The sequence below is a fragment of the Rhopalosiphum padi genome, chromosome 2 (genome assembly GCF_020882245.1).
Source record: "Rhopalosiphum padi isolate XX-2018 chromosome 2, ASM2088224v1, whole genome shotgun sequence".
Taxonomy (NCBI): domain Eukaryota; kingdom Metazoa; phylum Arthropoda; class Insecta; order Hemiptera; family Aphididae; genus Rhopalosiphum; species Rhopalosiphum padi.
Genome location: NC_083598.1, coordinates 45,900,629 through 45,920,184, shown reverse-complemented (window position 1 = coordinate 45,920,184; position 19,556 = coordinate 45,900,629). Strand labels below are relative to the sequence as shown.

Below are 19,556 nucleotides of genomic sequence, written 5' to 3'. Positions count from 1 at the left end.
GTAGTCACAAATACATCACTCGCCTTATTATTTGATATATGTTTAAAATTTTTAATATATGCTTTTTACAATAAATATTTAAAATTAAATAAGCAAGTATCGTTGAATATATTCAAGTAAACATTGGTCAATAATAATCATAGAAATACAATTGTAAATTCACGAAGATTTTATTGAAGAAAATGGGATAATATTATTGTTTTATTATCATTATAAATGACATCATAATACGTATTATGTTACTTAAAATCTCGGTAAGTTTATAAAAAGCATGTATTTTTTAAATCCTTCTCTATTAAAAAAAAACCAGTTTTATTCTGTTCCTATACAACCAAACACATTATAAATATTAACTGCCACACTAACACAGTTTTGAGTTTAGGCATCGATCATCATAACTTTCACAATATTACGCCATAAGTTAGTAAACATTACAGGTTGCATCCCATATAGACCTCTCATAATTATTTTTTTATGAATACAAACTTACTCTTACATAGTATTTATATAGGTACGTATAATATAATATGAATTCATAATTATTGAATTGTTCCACACTTCAATATGTTATGTACGTAGACATTGTTACCTAATAGGCGATTTCCAGATTTATTTCTGATTATTCCAGTTTGATCATTAAATTGTTTGGTAGAATGATGGTGGTGGTAAAAACTCAGTTACTGAACGATAAAATATATTAAACATGTTATACACTTCTGTATTAGGTATCTATTGATCGTGGGACAAAACCGTCTGATGCATAACGATACGCGAATAGTATATGAAATTATAAGTGATAATATTTTATTTTTGTACACAAAGACGCGAAACGTTTATCTCCGTTGATTTTTCTTCAAATCGCAACAGTGTTTGATTTTTTTTAACGAAACCTAGATAGTATACGGATCACGGCTACCCGCACTGGACACTATAATTAAAACTATTATTAATTATTGCTAAATATTTCAAAATCACGTGGTGAATAGCACTAAACTCATGTTAATCTTTTTTGTTACTTCGTGAAAGGAATTAAGTCTGGTAATAATTATTTTTTTATATTATTTACAACTTATTTAATTAATATCTCGTATTATATTATGTTTATTGTTTGAAAAGCATCACTTAATAGTATCCATAAAGTAACAAAAATGCAATTTAATAGTTATGTTGTTATGTATAATAAAAAATATTTATAATATTTTATATTATAGATATTAAGTCAAATCCATGATTTTTTCTTCAAATACCTATATGGCTATATGTTATTAATTTTTTTTTCTTAACAGTTATATAATGCTCTAATTTATTTATTAGTACTTATTACTAATTATGAATGATAAATTGAGTTTAAAATGCAATTTGAATTTCATTAAATTCATCACAGTATGGAATTATAGTAATACTCAAAATGGTATTATCTATATTTATTAAATGGCAATGTTTTTGTGTATGTAACTGTGTAAGCGATCCACAGCCAAGTATACTTATGATTATGAAATTTCGTATATAGCTACATAGATAATCTTAGCTTTATCTGAAAACATTGCACGCTTAAAAGCCAATTTTTTAAATTTTGTATTTTAAAGAAAAGCTCACATAGTGATCTGTTGGATCACGAAAAATGAATATTTTTTTGTTTATATAGAATTGGTTAAATAAAATAAAATAGTTACATAATAATAGTTGTATATTATACATTTACATTTATATTTTATTAAAACCACTCAAATTGCTTTGTGTTAAAAATATGTGTAGTTTGCATTTAATGGAGTTGAATATAAGGTAAATCAACTGGTGTTATTTATTTTTGGTATTGGGACTATTCGATTTTATATACCACGAAACGAGACAATATCATAATATATCATTATCATAACTATAGAATGGTGTGTGCGACTACCGCGTTTTTTCAGTATAGTTGCAACACGTGTGGTCTCCATTATCCGAAGATTAGATGCAAATATATATTGTATATGCGCTAGGTAGAAAAAAAGACCTAAAAAGTAGGAAAATCGTATTCATAGAAAAAAACCCCTTCACTTGTGATTATTGGTAGCACTGCGGGTCGAGATACAGAGGTCAAGTATATCTTTCTCTTTCTTGCACTCAGCACAAATGCACAATAATAATATATTAGGTTGATATATTATCGAGGAACGACGTATTAAATATAATGTTACGTTAGTAGATACCCACTATAAAACATTAAAACGTAAAGTTTTCGCAATATATATTTTGTTAATATACGTGTGGCGCCCAACTGCGAGCGGATATCCGGTTTTACTTCTATGAGACGACGACGACGGCATCGATGATGATAATGATGATGTTGTGAGATCCACGAATCTCTACATGAATCTTACACGGTATTTTAAATTATTTACTAATCGCTAAACGTAATCAGAGTCGTTCTCTATAAATACTCCAAAATTTAAAAACTGCTATCTTTGTAATAACAACATTACAAAATAATATCAAGTATCAATGATGTAATTATTAATCGTCGTTGTCGTTTTATCTTTAACACATAAAATCAACTAGCAATATATACATAATTAAAAATTTGAGAGAATTATAATACTTATATAATGTTTAAGAAATATATCTAAGAAGAAGAAACAACAACAATAATAAAAAAAAAACAATCATTTTAAAATGTCTAAAATCTTCAAAAATGTCGATATTCGTATTAATCAATCAATCAAAAAATCTGTAGTACACAAAAAACATCAGTGGGATGTAAATATTAAACAAATGATCCGGTGAATGACTTACCGGTGGAAGCAAGGGAATAAAGTGCATTAATAATATTGTTACCATTACCGTTGTATTATCCTAATGTGTTGTTCAAATATCGCAATTTTATTGTTATAACGACAATTTATTGATATCGCAATTCTGAGAAATATATTATAATATACAGGGTGTTTCACCATGCATAATAATTGCTTACTTCTATTTTTTCTTTAATAATAGATTTATTAAAATTATTATTTTTGAAATATAAGCTATACAGTTTTTTATATACAATTTAAAAAGTGTCTTGTAGTAAAACATTAACTTCATTTTTTCAAATGAGAATCATTATCCTTTTTAATTATAAACTGCGAGACATATGTGATTATATTGAAAATGTCGATGAATGTAAATCAAAATTTCAAAATTTTTGTTTCTTAGTTAACTTATAGTATACAAAGATTATTAATGATTCTAAAAAACTAAATATATATATATATTTCATCTAGTAGCCACTCATTAAAGGTTCAGACAATTTTCGCAAATTACAAAAACTGTGATAGATTGAAATTAATTATCATTATTTTAAAATAATCGTAATCCTTTGTATTTCAAACCTATATTATCCTTATTATCAGGAATGAAAAACGTATTTTAATTTTTCTGTTTTCGTTATTGTTTATTGGTTTAAAAAATATAGTTTTTGATTAACGTTTTCAAAAACGTTATTTTTTCATATTGTTTTTAATAACGTTTTTGATAATTTCGTTTTCGTTTTTTTTTTATATTCTTATAAGTTATTATAGTACCGTGCAAGATAGGTAGATATAAAAAATAAAATGGTTCAAATTCAAAAGTTCAAATTAAAATGCTTTTAAATTTTAAAAGTGCATGGGTAAAGAGACACTATTTTTAGAGTAAACAATAAAAATAATCCTGAACTCAGAAGTTTAACATACAGTTGTACTTAAGTATAAAATACGTCTTATCATTAAAAATTTATTTTACGCATTGAAACAAAAATACTAAATATTAATAAATATAATTTTTTTTCGTGGTATAATATTTTTTTGTTTTTGATTTTGATTTTGTTACAATGGCGGATACAAAGGGGGGAGCAATGGGGGAAATTCCCCCCCACCGTTAAAAAAAAAATATCATATATCCCAACAAAGTTTTTTTTTTAAATAGATGATGACCTTTTTTTAGTTGATAACTAACAAATTGCTTTCCTCCACGTTTAGGACTACTGTATCCGCCCTTGTTAGTTTTTTCGTTATAACATTATTTTCGTTTTTGATTTTTTTTTGTTTAACAACGTTTTCTAAAAATTTTTTCAAAAACATTGTAAACATGCAGTCGTATGACTCAAAAATGACTCGTTTAAATTTGAAAACATCAATAGGTGTTCGATATAAAAGTCGTCTATTCGATGACTTATCGCGGTAAGTATAAAGAGCGACTGCTGCATATGAAAGAGGTCTGAAAATAAGTATATTCACTGTTAAAGACGAAATCGTAGTGAGCGCGTTTGGCGGATCACCCTGTACAGACAAGGTGTCTATATATATATAATATTACATACTCATCACAATATGTTATTGTAATACACAGATCGTGTGGGTGGGAGAGGAAAACTTTGGCCCGTGACTACTACTACTACTACTACGACGACGACGACGACAACGATGACAGTCAACGACCGTTGTTTGCGCGGAACGACGACGAATGAGCAATAAAAACCGACGGCCGACGTGTTCGCAACAATATCGTATAGACGTAATGAATTATAGGCAATAATAATAATATAATAAGTGATCGTTTCGTTCGAGTGGACGAAAAGACGCCGCCGCCGAACACTCGCATGCGTAACCCGGGCGGGTAGGTGTGTATTTACTACTCTCTCGGCGACCGCCGCCGCACAGGACGAACCAGACGCGCGTTGACCAGTCGTCGCCATCATGGGGTGTTACGTGGAGATCGTGACGCTCCTGTACTCTGCGTCGTTGTCCATGTCCGCGTTCTTCCAGAACAACCTGTTGCTGCGGAAGGCGTGCAACTCGACCGTGCCGTTCGGCGAGTGCACCGACGGCGAGGCGAACGCCCAGCACATCGTGTCCGCCATCTACTCGTGGAAAGCGTTAATACAGTACACCATTCCCATTGTGTTGATCATACTCGCGGGTAAGTCGGTGTCGTGACATTATACTATATAATAATAATAATAATAATATACTATTATACGTATTAGGCCACCGCCTACGTGTGTGCAATAATTAATAATAATAATGATAATAATAAAATACGTAAACAAAACGATAGACATGCAAACGGTGTAGGTAGATAGGTAGGTAATATTTATAACGACAACCGTTACCCGATAATAACATTATAAAATCACGATCGACATACGATGTTAGTATGCGTCATTTATTGTACACCACATATTATTATACGTATTCACGAGATCAAAAAAATCCAACGATTTCGCGCTCTGGCCAAGGATATTAATTATATCGAATACATTTGCGATGATTTGCGTTATGAATGTTATGATTGTCGTAATATGCGTTGGATTCGTCGTGGCTGCTGTGGTCGATTATTACCACGTGTATCCGTCTTATCTACGTAGACGACGACCCGACGGTTTTTTTTTCGTATTATCGTCTGCAATCATGTCACCTATAATTATAGCCGTATAGTGTCACAAGAAAATTTACCGTTTAAACTTTGAATTCAAAAAGCGCGCGCAGGATCATCGTTATTCGATTTTGTTTCAAATACTTCCCCTTTTTTTGGCCCTTATCGTCGCCCTTCGGTTTTGTTTTTTCGTAAACTCTAAAAATTACGACAATGTGTAAATATTAAAATAACTTACATATTACACGTGTGGTTCAATAGTGATATCTTTAATTATTATTCACGGAACACTTATTTTATGAAATTATATTTTGTCTCATTGATGGCCCTATTCAGAAATAGAAAGTTATTACATGGTCTACAATAAGTACGTTTGCCCCAAAAAAATAATCATAGGTCAAATTGTGTACTAAAAATGTTAAACCGGAATAGATGATATTTATTTAAATTACTGATTTCCCCAAATACTAAAATACGTTATTGATTATTATTTTTAGTTGATTAAAAATAATTAGTTACGTATTAGAATACGAGTAAAGTATAATATTGTTTAGTAGAATACATTTGTATTTCTACGCATTATTCGGCAGATATTAGTGTTTTTAGTTTAAAAATGTAAATAGGTTACAATTTTTGTACTAATTGTTTTTAATAGATTTCCGTTAGAGCAAAGTACCTATAACCTTTTACATGATAAGTATTTTAGCCACTTTTATTACAAAAATGCTATAATATACCAAAATTCAATATACTGTAGATTAACCAAAATATAAAATAATAGGAATACCAGTAGGAAATGATAATGTATAATAATATATTATGTAAGGTATAAATGTTCGTATGTTTACAAAATATGATATGCACATTATAATATTATATATACAGATATAAATAAATAAATGAATAAAATAGATCAGTGGTTCCCAATAGGTGGTCCGCGGACCCGAAGGGGTCCGCATGTTGATATTAGGGGGTTCGTGGTTATATTGTAGTACTGAAGTGATATTTTTATTTTATTTTAGTGGAATTATTAAAAACGTAGTGGTTTGAAATTCCAGGTATTATAAATAAATAGATAAATAGATAAACTCGATTATCGCGAAAAAAAAGGTCGAAAATTAATGATATAATTAAATAAAATTGAAAAGTAAGTAATCACAAATATAAAGGGTCCCCCGTCCAATTTAAGTTTTAGCTAGGGGTCCGTGGCTCAATGCTAATTGGGAACCACTGAAATAGACCACTTTAATATATATTCCATTATAATATTGGCTACTTAAATAAAAATTGAAAGCCATGACTTTAATTAGTAAATTTATTTTAAAATTAATACTTTATAATTATTGATTTAAAAAATACCCGCAAAATAAAATGTTTCTTTAAGGTGTTATAAACAATATGTGACTTGTCAGAAAAATATTTATATTTCCTGACTATTGACTAGTAACTATAGTTTAATAATTTAAACAAAATGTAAATGTTTTTCTAAAATATTAAATATAGACATTTTTTTCGAAATTCCTACTGGATTCTAATACACATCAACTGAGTGATTAATATAAAAAGTATAATTAGGCTTAAGTTTTCAAACTGTTAAAATTTTAGTACCACATATCGTGTTTCACTTTGAAAATGAATAATATAACGTTTTGTAGGTAATGAACTAAAATGTGTTTGGAATAGGTCAAAAGGTTAAAAAGGTTATGTTCCGATATTTTTGGTACACAATATTTAAGTTTAAATAAAACGTTATCATTGATTTTATTTATTTTACATTAATTATAATGAGGTCCTAATTCTTGATAATTACAAACACTATAAAAGGTAAAGTATACAATTTCTATAAATCATGTATATGCTTGTGTATTATTTGCTTGTCTATTCGTATCTATTTATATTAATTATTTGTATATTAAAATATTTAACACATTTGTAAATATTTGTCTAGTTTACATAAGTATTGTAATCGCTATATAATTGGAAGTTAATATATAAATAAAATTAATTTCAGGTCCATGGAGTGACAGCCATGGCAGACGACGTAGACCATTAATTTTACTACCACTTGTTGGTCAAGTATTAACTGATAGCTTATGTATATTAAATGTTTATTATTGGAATTGGTCTCCAAAAATCGCTGCACTTTTTGAAGCCATTACACCGGGATTATTTGGCGCTAGAAATATGTACTGGGTAGGTGTGATATCGTATATATCAGATAGTTGTACAAATGAATCTAGAACATTGAAATACGGAATAATAAATGCAATTTACACTATTAGTACTTTAATTGGAACAGGACTAGCAGGGTTTTTAAATGTTGGATTAGGATTTTATGGAGCCTTTTTGGTACCTATCTTGTTAAATTTAATCGCTTTTACGGTTGGTATAATATTTATTAATGACACTTCTTTGCCTTACGATAAAAACATTGTTTGGCTGAAACCAAAATATTTTATACAAAATTATTTGAGCGTATTTAAAGGAAGCAGTAAACATTATTCAATTACGTTAGTAGCATTACTATTGTGTCAAGCTGTTTTAGTGGGAAGAATTGGAGGTAAGTCATCATATTTTAATAATATATTGATAAGTATGAATAATATTATATCATAAAAACTATTTGATTAACATCCAAGTTAAATTTTTGCTTATTATTCAAACTATTTTTAAGGATAACAGTTTTAGTATTAATTTATAGTGAAATATAAGATGAGCAAAGCTAATCAATGTTTATAAATTATAAATAATAATAAACTATAATATTGATTATCTGTGATTAAAAAAAAAATATATATATAGTAGTCAGTACTTACAGAGTGATTCAAAAGTCTTCATCAGATTACGAATTTTTATATTATAGCTCAATAACAGTAAATTTCTGGTAAACTATACGTTTATTTTATTGTATAGATGAGATAGTCAAGTTCAATTTTATTTTCGTTCTAATAGACATGTTTTGTGAGTTATAAGCGTTCGTATTTGTAATGATTAGTAAACAGCTGTCAGTTAGTGTCGAGATGGGTAAATAAAAAAATAATACTGTATAGATGTATGACGGGTGACTATTGAGGCGATATTGAATATTTGAAATACACTATATGTTAAACTTTGGTTATTTTTTAATTCGTATTATCATCATCATTTTAAAACAAATACGAATGGCTAAATTGGAAGAAGACTAAAATCACTAGATAATAGTAATTCAGGAAATAGTAAACGTCTACTTGATGCGTACATAATTTAAATTTGAATTAAAACCCTCTCACATACTTGGATCAGATTTTTTTAGGCTTGTTCTTTAGTTTCCTAAAAATGTTTAGTATTAAAAATATTTATTTGTTTCCATCCAGTTATTTATTTGAATACTTCAAATTAATATAATTATCATAATTCAGTTTAAATTGCATTTTTTAACGTTTCAGGAGAATATGCTGTCACATATTTATTTATGAGATATAAATTTCACTGGTATGAAGTACAATACAGTTACTTTGCTGCTTACAAAATGTTAATGATTTTTGTTGGTAAGTAATAATTAATTTACCTAGTAAAATAATTAAAATATATTAGATACGTACTAGTAAGATACATATTATATATCTATAATATTAATAATATGTTTTTATATTATCATGTTTGAAACAATTCTATAATATATTATATATATTTTTATTTTCTCAAAATGCATAATTACAATCTATACATTTGTTTGTTCAATAAGGAATCTTTATATTCGATTTAATAGCAGGACATTACAGGTAGAAAGGTATTCAGTATAGTACCACCCGACAGATAAAATAAGCAGGTCTCTAGGCCAAGACCGTTTTAATCTTCTTTGGGGATTGTCAGGAATTATTACTTAGGAAGAGAGTCGATTTATTAGGGGATTTGAGCTTTGAGAGAAAGTGGGATTTAGTCGATTGAGATAGTGATGGGATTTTTAGATCGTTATGAACATTGGAGTTTTTGGTGTACCGTGAAGCAGAGACGATTTGATGGAAGCATATGGACTGAAAAGTTCGGACCATTTTTGGATATCATAACCTCACAGTGTCTAATAATAGTTTTTTAAATTAAAAATGTATTTCTGGTACTTGATTTGGAACGGAAAAGTAGACTGAGAAAATATAGATTTTCAAGATGGGACTTAATGATTAGGTTATGTGGAGCAGGGAGATATTTTTCAAGTTTGTTGAGGAGATTGTCGTGACACACTCTATCAATAGCCTGAGTTACATCAAATAGTATAACAGCTCCGCATAAATGCTTAGATTTCATGCTGGTGGATATTAAATCAACAGAACGAAGGAGTTGCTGGGTGGTAGAAAGATTGGCCCTAAAACACACATAATCGTAAAATAAATTCATTCATCGTTCCATTCTGAATCTAAAAATGTATGTATTATACATATATTATATGATGGACTAAACTATAGCAGTTATAGAATTAAGACGTCATCGTGGTAGTATCTCACACTCGTGTACACAATGCATTAAAAAAATTAATTTAATTTTTTCGATAACATAGAAAAAATGTAATTTTTTTTTATAAATTAGTTTGATAATTTTACATTATTAAATTTCCCCTGACACCTTAAAAATAGTGCATGGATCTGTCTGATTTTAAATTTATAATTCATGTTATTTTTATATAATTTTATTTTGTGCCAGACATCACTATATACTCTGTAATAATTATCATAAAATTGATTATTTGGTCTTTTTTTAGAGCTTATGATAGAGTAAATGAATTAATTATACTTCACAGTGTTTATATTTATACAATTTATTTAAAACTATTTAATGTGACGTCTTGTATATTTAACTACAATACACCAGAGTATACCATGTGCTTATTAAATACAATAATACATTACCAATAATCCATATTGCTTATATATAATGAACTGTTGAGTTGTCATATAATCAGATTAGTAGATAACAGTAGGTATAGCTAATTTAGCTAATCCAGGTTTTTGCTTATATTTAATTATAGGTATTCTAGATTATTTGTCTTTGTAATAAATTAACATTTATTGTTTTAGTATATTTACAACACTTAGGATGTACCAATATGACTATTTATATATGATAATACACATTATAATTGTCTTTGTTATGTCAATAGTCTAGGTAATATAGAGTTCTTATCTTCTTTATAATTTATCGATTTACAAAAAAAGAAAAATACTGCTTAAAATATTATAAAACATGGTCAAAACCCTGAAAGTTGTTTGTCTACTTTTATTCTGTTGGATCATTTAATTATGCAAATATTTTTCTGTTTTAGTACTCGGATAAAAACATTTTATACTCAAATTTAAAAAAAAATATGACTTAACTAGACGGTGCGTCTGAGATTATCAATAATAGCTGGGTTTCGTAAAAAAAAAAAAAAATAATAAAAAAAGGTCATAGTTTGCTGGCGTTCTAGAGTACCTTTTCAAACAAATATATCCCGAGTGCATCCTATGTTTAATGTTTTCTCTTATAATAAAAAAATAGGCAAATATACCATAGCTTAAATAAATTCACAGTCCGTCATTGGCAAAAATTTGAATTGATAAATTTGTTTTACACATTTGACGTTGTTATTTTGTAATTATCAACAATTATATATTATTACACCGGCGCATTCGAATTGCGTCCCTAAATAATATTTTGTCCGAATTGCGTCCGCGGTTTTGTCACGGCACATCCGAGTTGCGTCCGCGGTTTTGTCACGACATATCCGAGTTGCGTCCCCGGCATAGGCGCAACTAGGGTTAAAATTCTGAGTAGGTTACACTGGTTACAGCTTCCTCACAAAACTATGAACTTAAAATATCCAATAGAGGGCATCCCACCGCTCCTATACATAAAATCACAACACATTTTACAACAATTTGTTTTTTTATGTATATGACATTATCGTCAGCAATGTAGGCCAATAATGAAAATGGTATACTCTATTACTCAACATTTTATACACCAACCAGATCCTAAAATTGTGTGCAGTAGCACACGCCACACACTATGTGCAGTTGCAAATTTAAAAGTGAGCAGTATTTTTTTGTATTTTATAAATTTTAATTTGATTAATATATTTTAGAATAATTTATAATATATAATTACAATTTTTAACCACACCATTTATACAAATGACAGTCCTCAGTCTGTAAAAGTGGTAAGAAAATTTGTATATTATTAATCAATTAATCAATTATTAACCAGGACGCAACTCGTACATATCGCGAGAAAATCGCGGACGCAACTCGGATATCGCGATATATATTTTTGTATTTTAGGACGCAATTCGTATGTAGCCTATTACACATAGATATGTCTTAAAACGATAAACAATATAAAATGAATATATTTAATATGTTATAAGTCTATATTATGATTAATAACAGTCATTATGTAACGAAAATATTATATACAATTTCCAATAAAAGAATATATCATTTCTACGCATCTCCATTGATACCGGTTCCATTATGCCAGGCATGCGATATACCTGGGAATGCAAAGAAGAACCGATTTCGTTGGGCTGTGGCATATTCTTACACTGGGCATAGTATATAATATATATGTATTTAGACCAAAACATTTTTAATATACAATTTTATTGTGTAATATAATTTATTATAAAAAATAAGTTTTAATAGTTTTAATCATATACCTAAGAATTCAATATAATGTTAAATAGAAAAGTAAAAAAAATATATTTTTTTTTTCTTTAATAAAATTAAAATAACAAAATTATTCAAAATCTTACCTTTAACTAAAAGTTTATAATTTTTTTTTTGTTATATTTTCTTCTTCGTGTACTGTAGTACAGGTACATCGGAACTATGTCTATATTCGGTGTAAGCAAGTATAGGTAATAGACTTCCGAAAAATAATCTTCAAAATAATACATATAACTGGTATAATAATTTAATATGTAATATTTAAAATTTTAAAATCACTCCACTAATATACGCATAATTACCACAAAATTATGTCATAGGTGATTTATGAAAAATAAAATTTTCGAACCATTTCACCAGCCTCCACCCCCATAATATCATTATAAGTTATAATTATTAACCTAGCGACCGGATTTATATATAAATTATATTGGAATAAGCTTTTTGAAATGAGAATTGCCTCCGATTTAGATTATTCTTATTAAAATAACACTAATATTATTTTGTATATTTTGCTATTTCAACTTTTTACTTATTAAATGCATACCTAATGCATATTTGTAGTTTTAAAGTGCATATTATAATACATTTTTATATTGTTGATAATGTCATAATTTATAACATTATCAACAACATAAAAATGTATTTTCGATAACGCAAAAATTTTCTCAATATCACAAACAATGCTCAACAGTGCCTTATATTATACCCTTAGTATAGGAATGAATGTTTGATAAAGTCACATTTAAAAATGGTAAGCATTACTTGGATAGAAATGCGATTATTATGTACCAAAACCTAGGACGCAATTTGAATAGACTTTTTTTTCGTATAGTGACTTTCATATAAAATGCGACTCGATTAGAGTGCACCGAGCAGTGGCGTATATAGAAATTATATTATATTTGATTATACAATCAAAATCAATGCCCATACCAACCATACATTTCAAGGGGGGAGGTTGAACCCCTACCCCCCCCCACCTATATACACCACTGGCACCGAGTGACGGTTTCTGCTCAAATTGATGATTCGTAAATTTGTAATAATAAATAATAGTTCTATAAATATAATAATTTTAAATTGTTCACCATATTTACACGCTATTATGGGTAGCCCCGACAAAAAACCATCCCCTGGCGTGCTATAATCTAGTCGCATTTGATGTGAAACGCTAACGCACCATAGTTGTCTTTGAAATGCAACTAATATCTAATAAGTAATAACCATTTATAATGTACTACTCGTACTACCTATTACCTCATATTTTTGTCCATCGTGGTAACTAGAATTTTCTGGATGCAAAAATTAACTAGGATGCATTTAAACAACGTACATTTTTCGACACTAGGTACGTCAAAAAACTATATTTTTCTTGGACACACCAAGATGATACATCATTTGGACGCACTCAGGACTTAAGAATAAGAATAATTTTGAAAAGCAATCAGTAAACTCATTTTTAAACAGCCTCTATTCGTGTGTCTCAAATTTTAATAATATCTTGCACGATATAACACAAAGATATTATATTATATTGTACCATCTCTCATGAAAACAAATACAAATTGCATTTTAATATTATACATTTGTTTTGTTTTTGAACGCAGTACATAAACACATTTTTAATATTGAAAATGATGTTAATGTTTTGTAAACAAAATATATTGATATGCGGTTAAGACCCGTATTTATTGATAAAATTATTTTACATAGAATCTATATTCTAGATAAAGTGTTTAATGAAATTAAAAATAATCAACTCATTTTTAAAAACTGTAGTGATTGACCTCGGAAAAAAAACCAATTATAAACAGCAGCTGTATATACATCCTATATTTCGTCGAATTGCCAAGTTGTCAGGAAAATATGTATACAAGGATATACATTTATCATGAACAGGCAATATTGAAAAAATACAAGGAATTATTATTTTTTTTTTCGAGCATTTGCCACATATTTTGTTAAAATTGTGTACGTTATTCAGTATTAAATAATTATATAATAAAATATGATACGAAGAATTAAATAATTATTAAATTTGTTTTTAAACTAATAAACAAAAAAAATATAATTACTAGTAGGTATTTTCTAAGATATTGCCTCGCTTGTCATGAAAAATTATTTAATCTGTATAAATTAAGTAACAAATTTGTCAGAAATAAAACAGAAAGTATCACGAAAATAAAAATCTCGAATTATAAATTATTATAGGTACCGTAATAATATAATAAAAAATAAATATTATATGAAGTTTTTGAGTCATTAAAATGTATAACAATGTTTTTAAGTTAAATTTATATGAACTTTTAACTCAACCTAGGTGAGATTTATGCATTTATTAATTATTATATATAATTAACTTATCATATTATGGCTAAATGGGTATATAATAATTAACGATAGGTACTCACTATATAATTTGGAATCTTCAACAGCCGCTTGATTTTATTTAAAAACTGTCAATACGCTTGGTACATTATGAATAATTTAAATATAGTCCATAGCATATGGCCCTATAGGAATAATACTATTATTCGAATCGTATCATAACGTGAAGATATGTTATTCATTTTTATATATTTTATTCATCTTGGTTAGGTTAAATTGTACTAAACGTTACTTTTGTAAATTATCCTATTAAAGATGAAATAAATTCGATATAGCTAAGTTTAGAGTCGGTCATCACCTATTCATCTAAAGTGTTGTGTAATTAATATCATCTTGTTTATCTATTTAATCATAAATCATAATAATCAACCATTAATCTGAATTTACATTCTAGGTACTTTGTTTTCTGTAACTGTGTTGAGCTATCGTCTGAAAATAAACGATGCAATTATAGGTTATATTGCATGTATGTTTGACATTCTCGCCGCAGTGTGTTACGTTTTCGTTGCCGAACCTTGGCAACTATATATAAGTAAGTATAAAAAAATCAATCATAATGAATTTAACCAACACATTTTGCATCGTAATAATAAATTAATAAATATTTTCAAATTATTACTTATTATAGTTCCATTGATTGACTTTTTCCATGGGACCGCACTCACTGTTTCTACTTCATTGACATCTAAAATCGTAGACAACGAAAAACTTGGTAGGTTCATCTACACATCGTAACACTGTTTATACCTTTACTTGTATTTACGTTTTTTAATTGAATATTAATGTTGATTTACTATTATTTATGCATATTAGGTCGATTAAACTCCGTTCAAGGACTAATGAGCACAATTATGTCATTCGTTGTAGTTTCATTGTACAGTGCAATGTATAATTTAACATTTGAATATTTGCCCGGTGCTGTGTTTTTATTAAATATCATTTTAACTTTTCCTGTGTTAATAATATTTATGTAAGTAATATAATATATTATGTTATATGGTTTATAAAAAAAAAAAATTAAGATTTTTTTGAATTTTGTAGGATTGTTTACTGTAAATGCAAACACACGTGGACAACAAAAGAAATAACGCAGTCTTAATGAAGGTTTTAGATATAGTTTTTAAATTTCTATTGTAAGTTACGAAAAGACATTCTATATTGTATAATTTAATATTATTATTGTTTGTTTTAATGACATTTTAATTAGTTAGTTAGTTTTATAAAGTATTATTTAATATAGTTTTTCTGTCAGTAAAAATAAAAATGAATTGAAATCTTCCCGGAGAAGTAAGAGAATAAATCTAATAACGTTCAATATGCGGCTACCAATTATTTGTGATCAACACAGTTACATGTAGATAAATTGAATTGTTTCGTGTATACAACAGGTATTTGTATTGATAAAACGGTATATTCGCGTCATCTAATTGTAAACTTTTTATAACTACGATTCATTTTTAAATAACATTTGAATAAGTAATAAGTGTATTTTAAACTTTAAAGAAATGAATTGGAATGACAATATTTGGTGAATCATCCTATTCATATAAATTACATATTTACGCGTTACGCTGTGTTTACACTGAACGACTGAATAAGCTGGCTAGGTACCTACTGTATATTATATACACGACGGCGATTTTGTGTGTAGAAATATACGATTTAATTTTACCAAACTTATATGTAAGAAAATCAACTGTAGGTGAACAAAAATTATAAATTTAAAAATTGTTAAAATATGTAATATTATTTTGGGGTTGACACGTCATACCTGTAGGCTATACACCGTAACCATCTCCCCCCACCGATATATAGACCGAGTCTTAAACAATAACCAAAAATAATTTATCAGAGCCAAGAGCTTAATATTCTTTTAAATACTTAGGATGTAGTGTATTCACTATACACTTAAACGATCAGGTAGCTTCTATTCTTAAATTGAGAGTTAAACCTCTTATTTACTATATATTTTATTAGGATATAATGTTTAAAAGTATTAACTATACGTACCTACTTCAGAGATGTAATTGTATATAGATTGGTATCTTTATACTCATCTTCAACTTTTGTATACTAAAAAACATGATTTTTCTTTTTAAATTTTTGCGAAGAATATAGTTTTATGAAAAACTTTGATGTACCAATCACAATTTCAGAACTTTACGTTGATCAAACATTTGAACTAAATGTAAACACCGAAATAAGTTTAACGCGAACATTTATTTTCTTTTTGTGTGCACGAAATATTTGTTTCACAGATACTAGCCGAAATTGTATTTTAGGTGTGATTTAGTGAAATCAGTCACGATATATAAAAGCAGTAAAAAGTCACCGACCACTGTGATCACTAAACTGAGCACCTTATTGTAAGCATTTAATTTTTTTTTCTTTTAATATTTTCTGATTTATAAAAATTTATATTATTATTTAATGTTATACATTACTAATTTACTAGAATGAATATTTTTGAACCAATACTAGTTAATAATTAATAATTTTGTTATTTCCCAACATGATAAGTATAATTGAAAAATATTAAAATTACAATTACATCTAAATATTTTATAATATTATTATATTTCATTTCACTTGAGATATATTTATAAACTATAATAATTTTTAGTAAAATATTTTTTTATAATTTACGTATCAACTGAAAAAATAAACGTAGACAAGTTTAATTTGTTTAAAGTAACGGAATAAAAATATGACATCCGAAAATTGTTGGACCTATAGATAGAAAATCAGTAAGTACCCATGTTGTATAAATAATTATTTTTATTTAGGTACATACATAAAAATTATGAATACCTACCTAAATTAGGAAAATTGTGTATTAATATATAATTATATCTATTAATAATTTAGATTATATTATGACTATATTAAGTTTATTATATTGATTGTGTTCTTATAGAATCTTTTTCAGTACTTAAGTTTTATAGTGAATTCAATTATTTATTAAATATTATTTATCATTTTGATTTTTAAAAGATTGGATACTAATCTTTTATTTCATAAACTATTATAATTTATTCCATACCAATATATTTTAGATTTTAAGTGAAACAATGAATTGCATTTAATGCAAATACGATTCAATACGATTTTACAATGATTTAAAGGAAAAACGATAACTTTTACCCAAAAACAGTATTTTATAAAATTAATTTTGTTATTTTAATATATTAACTAGAAACGAATAATCGTAGATACTTGAAATCTTCATTAAATGTTTAAATTGATCTAAACATCATTTATTTTGAAATTTTTTGAGCTATTTACTGATATTAGACTTTTTCAATATTTTTTTTCCTGTTTAATTTCCTATAAATGTTCATAAAAATATTTGCTCGGTCAACAATCTTGAGAATGTAATAAAAGGTTATTTACAATTTTTCGTCACAAGTATTTAAAATTATTAAAGATAGATAGATAGATGAATAATTTTTTTTTAAATAAGCATTTTAACAACATTTGTCAAAAATCACGAAAATTTAGAAAATTGTAGAAAATGTTCAATATTAAAACTTAAGGGGTTAAAAATGTAAAAAGTTAAAGTAGTTCATATTATCATTAAAAATATATTTAAACACAATTTTTTTGTATAGAAATTAAATATTGAAACAAAAAATAACAATTTAGTTATTTCGTTGAATTTAAAAATATTCTAAGTACTTGAAACTTTTAACGTATTATGTTATTATATTTTATTATATATATATATACACTATGAAAATTGTAAATACAATGTTTTCGGAAAAAATCCTGCCGTATGAGTGTTTTAGTTTGACTGATAGTAAAATAAATTACTTTAATAGCAATGTAAATTATTCTAAATCTAAAATATATTTCAGTTCACGTACATTAATCTTCCAGTGCGCACGCGTTATTGTTGCTCTTATGAAATGTTCAACGCACCTAGTTTTAACAGAATTTATCAAGTGTTAACCTATCTACGCATTTTTTAAAGACAGCGCAAGAACTTGGTATTGACTCAGCAGTTTTTTGTTATCCTTCCAAAGAATAGTAATTTAAATATAATATAAATCGTAGCTAAACAATATCTATAAACTTTACTAGATTTAACATTTTCTAGAGTATCGTCACGCACGGTGACTTTTGGACTCAAATAAGATAAATTCATTATGCCAGCTAAAAATACTCCAAAATTAAAAAAAACTGTATCACCCATCATGATTTCTTACTAACGACCAAGTATTCGAAACAACTTCTACGAAGAAAAATAATAATAATAATTTTCAATTGCAATCTGAAAACAATAAACGGCCATTACCGCCGTCGCCAAAAAACTTGTACCTTTAACACTACCACTTCCAAGTAAATACAATATTTTATCTCCCTAAATCAATACTCTGATATTTGTTTATTATGTTCATTACTGATCGCCTCTAATAATGTAAACAATATGATAATGAAATTTTCAATACGCAAAGTCAGGGGTCACAACACTCTTCCACACATACACATACACAAATAAAAAAATATTTGCCACTACCAATATCCATTAAGGGAGTAATACAATTTTTGAATTGAGAAATTAATTTTCAGATTTAATTTGCCACGACAATTTTAGTTGTAACTCAACTTTCACCCACCTTAAACTCCAAACAATACTAAAATAAAACTACTATGGTATAATTAATTTTTTAAATCAAAACTATCCTGATTTTCACGCAAATCAACCACAATCTACCAATGCATTTAGAGTAGTAATACGAATCCATCTGTCGACTCTTGTTTTTTAAATTAGCTCAGCATTAAAAGAAATTGACCATTCCGTTAGGAAAGTAATCAAATATTAATTTATCACACTGCTAAACCAAGAACCATCTACCTCGATTTTTCGTTGACTTCGAGCCCAATAGAAACAATAATGATATTTTCAATATAACTCCAATACTTCAAATCAAAGAAAAATATAAGAGCCACATAAGTAATAATAAATTCCTCAGTGCATAAAGCGATAGGGTCATACTAAAAGCTACTGGTCCCATTAATTCTCCTCGATGTTAGCCCCCTCTATATACGAGCCTGATCACACAGCATCGTATACCAAAGCACGCGAGTTTCATCCCATTTTCGTGCTAT

General features: G+C 27.5%; 1 protein-coding gene across 2 annotated transcripts; it reads left to right on the top strand.

Annotated features, from left to right (window-relative positions):
- Nucleotides 1–723: 723 nt before the first annotated feature.
- Nucleotides 724–15,759, top strand: LOC132921806 (proton-coupled folate transporter-like). 2 transcript variants are annotated; one of them, XM_060985012.1, is made up of 8 exons: nt 724–1,038; nt 4,351–4,920; nt 7,388–7,936; nt 8,802–8,903; nt 14,839–14,976; nt 15,073–15,156; nt 15,258–15,414; nt 15,486–15,759. In XM_060985012.1, exons 2-8 carry the CDS (start codon nt 4,698–4,700, stop codon nt 15,541–15,543), a joined length of 1,311 nt encoding a protein of 436 aa, XP_060840995.1. In that variant the 5' UTR covers nt 724–1,038; nt 4,351–4,697; the 3' UTR covers nt 15,544–15,759. The 2 variants fall into 2 exon arrangements, with proteins under 2 accessions (XP_060840995.1, XP_060840996.1); XM_060985013.1 differs by lacking the exon at nt 724–1,038 and adding an exon at nt 2,158–2,366.
- The last annotated feature ends 3,797 nt before the right edge of the window (nt 15,760–19,556 follow it).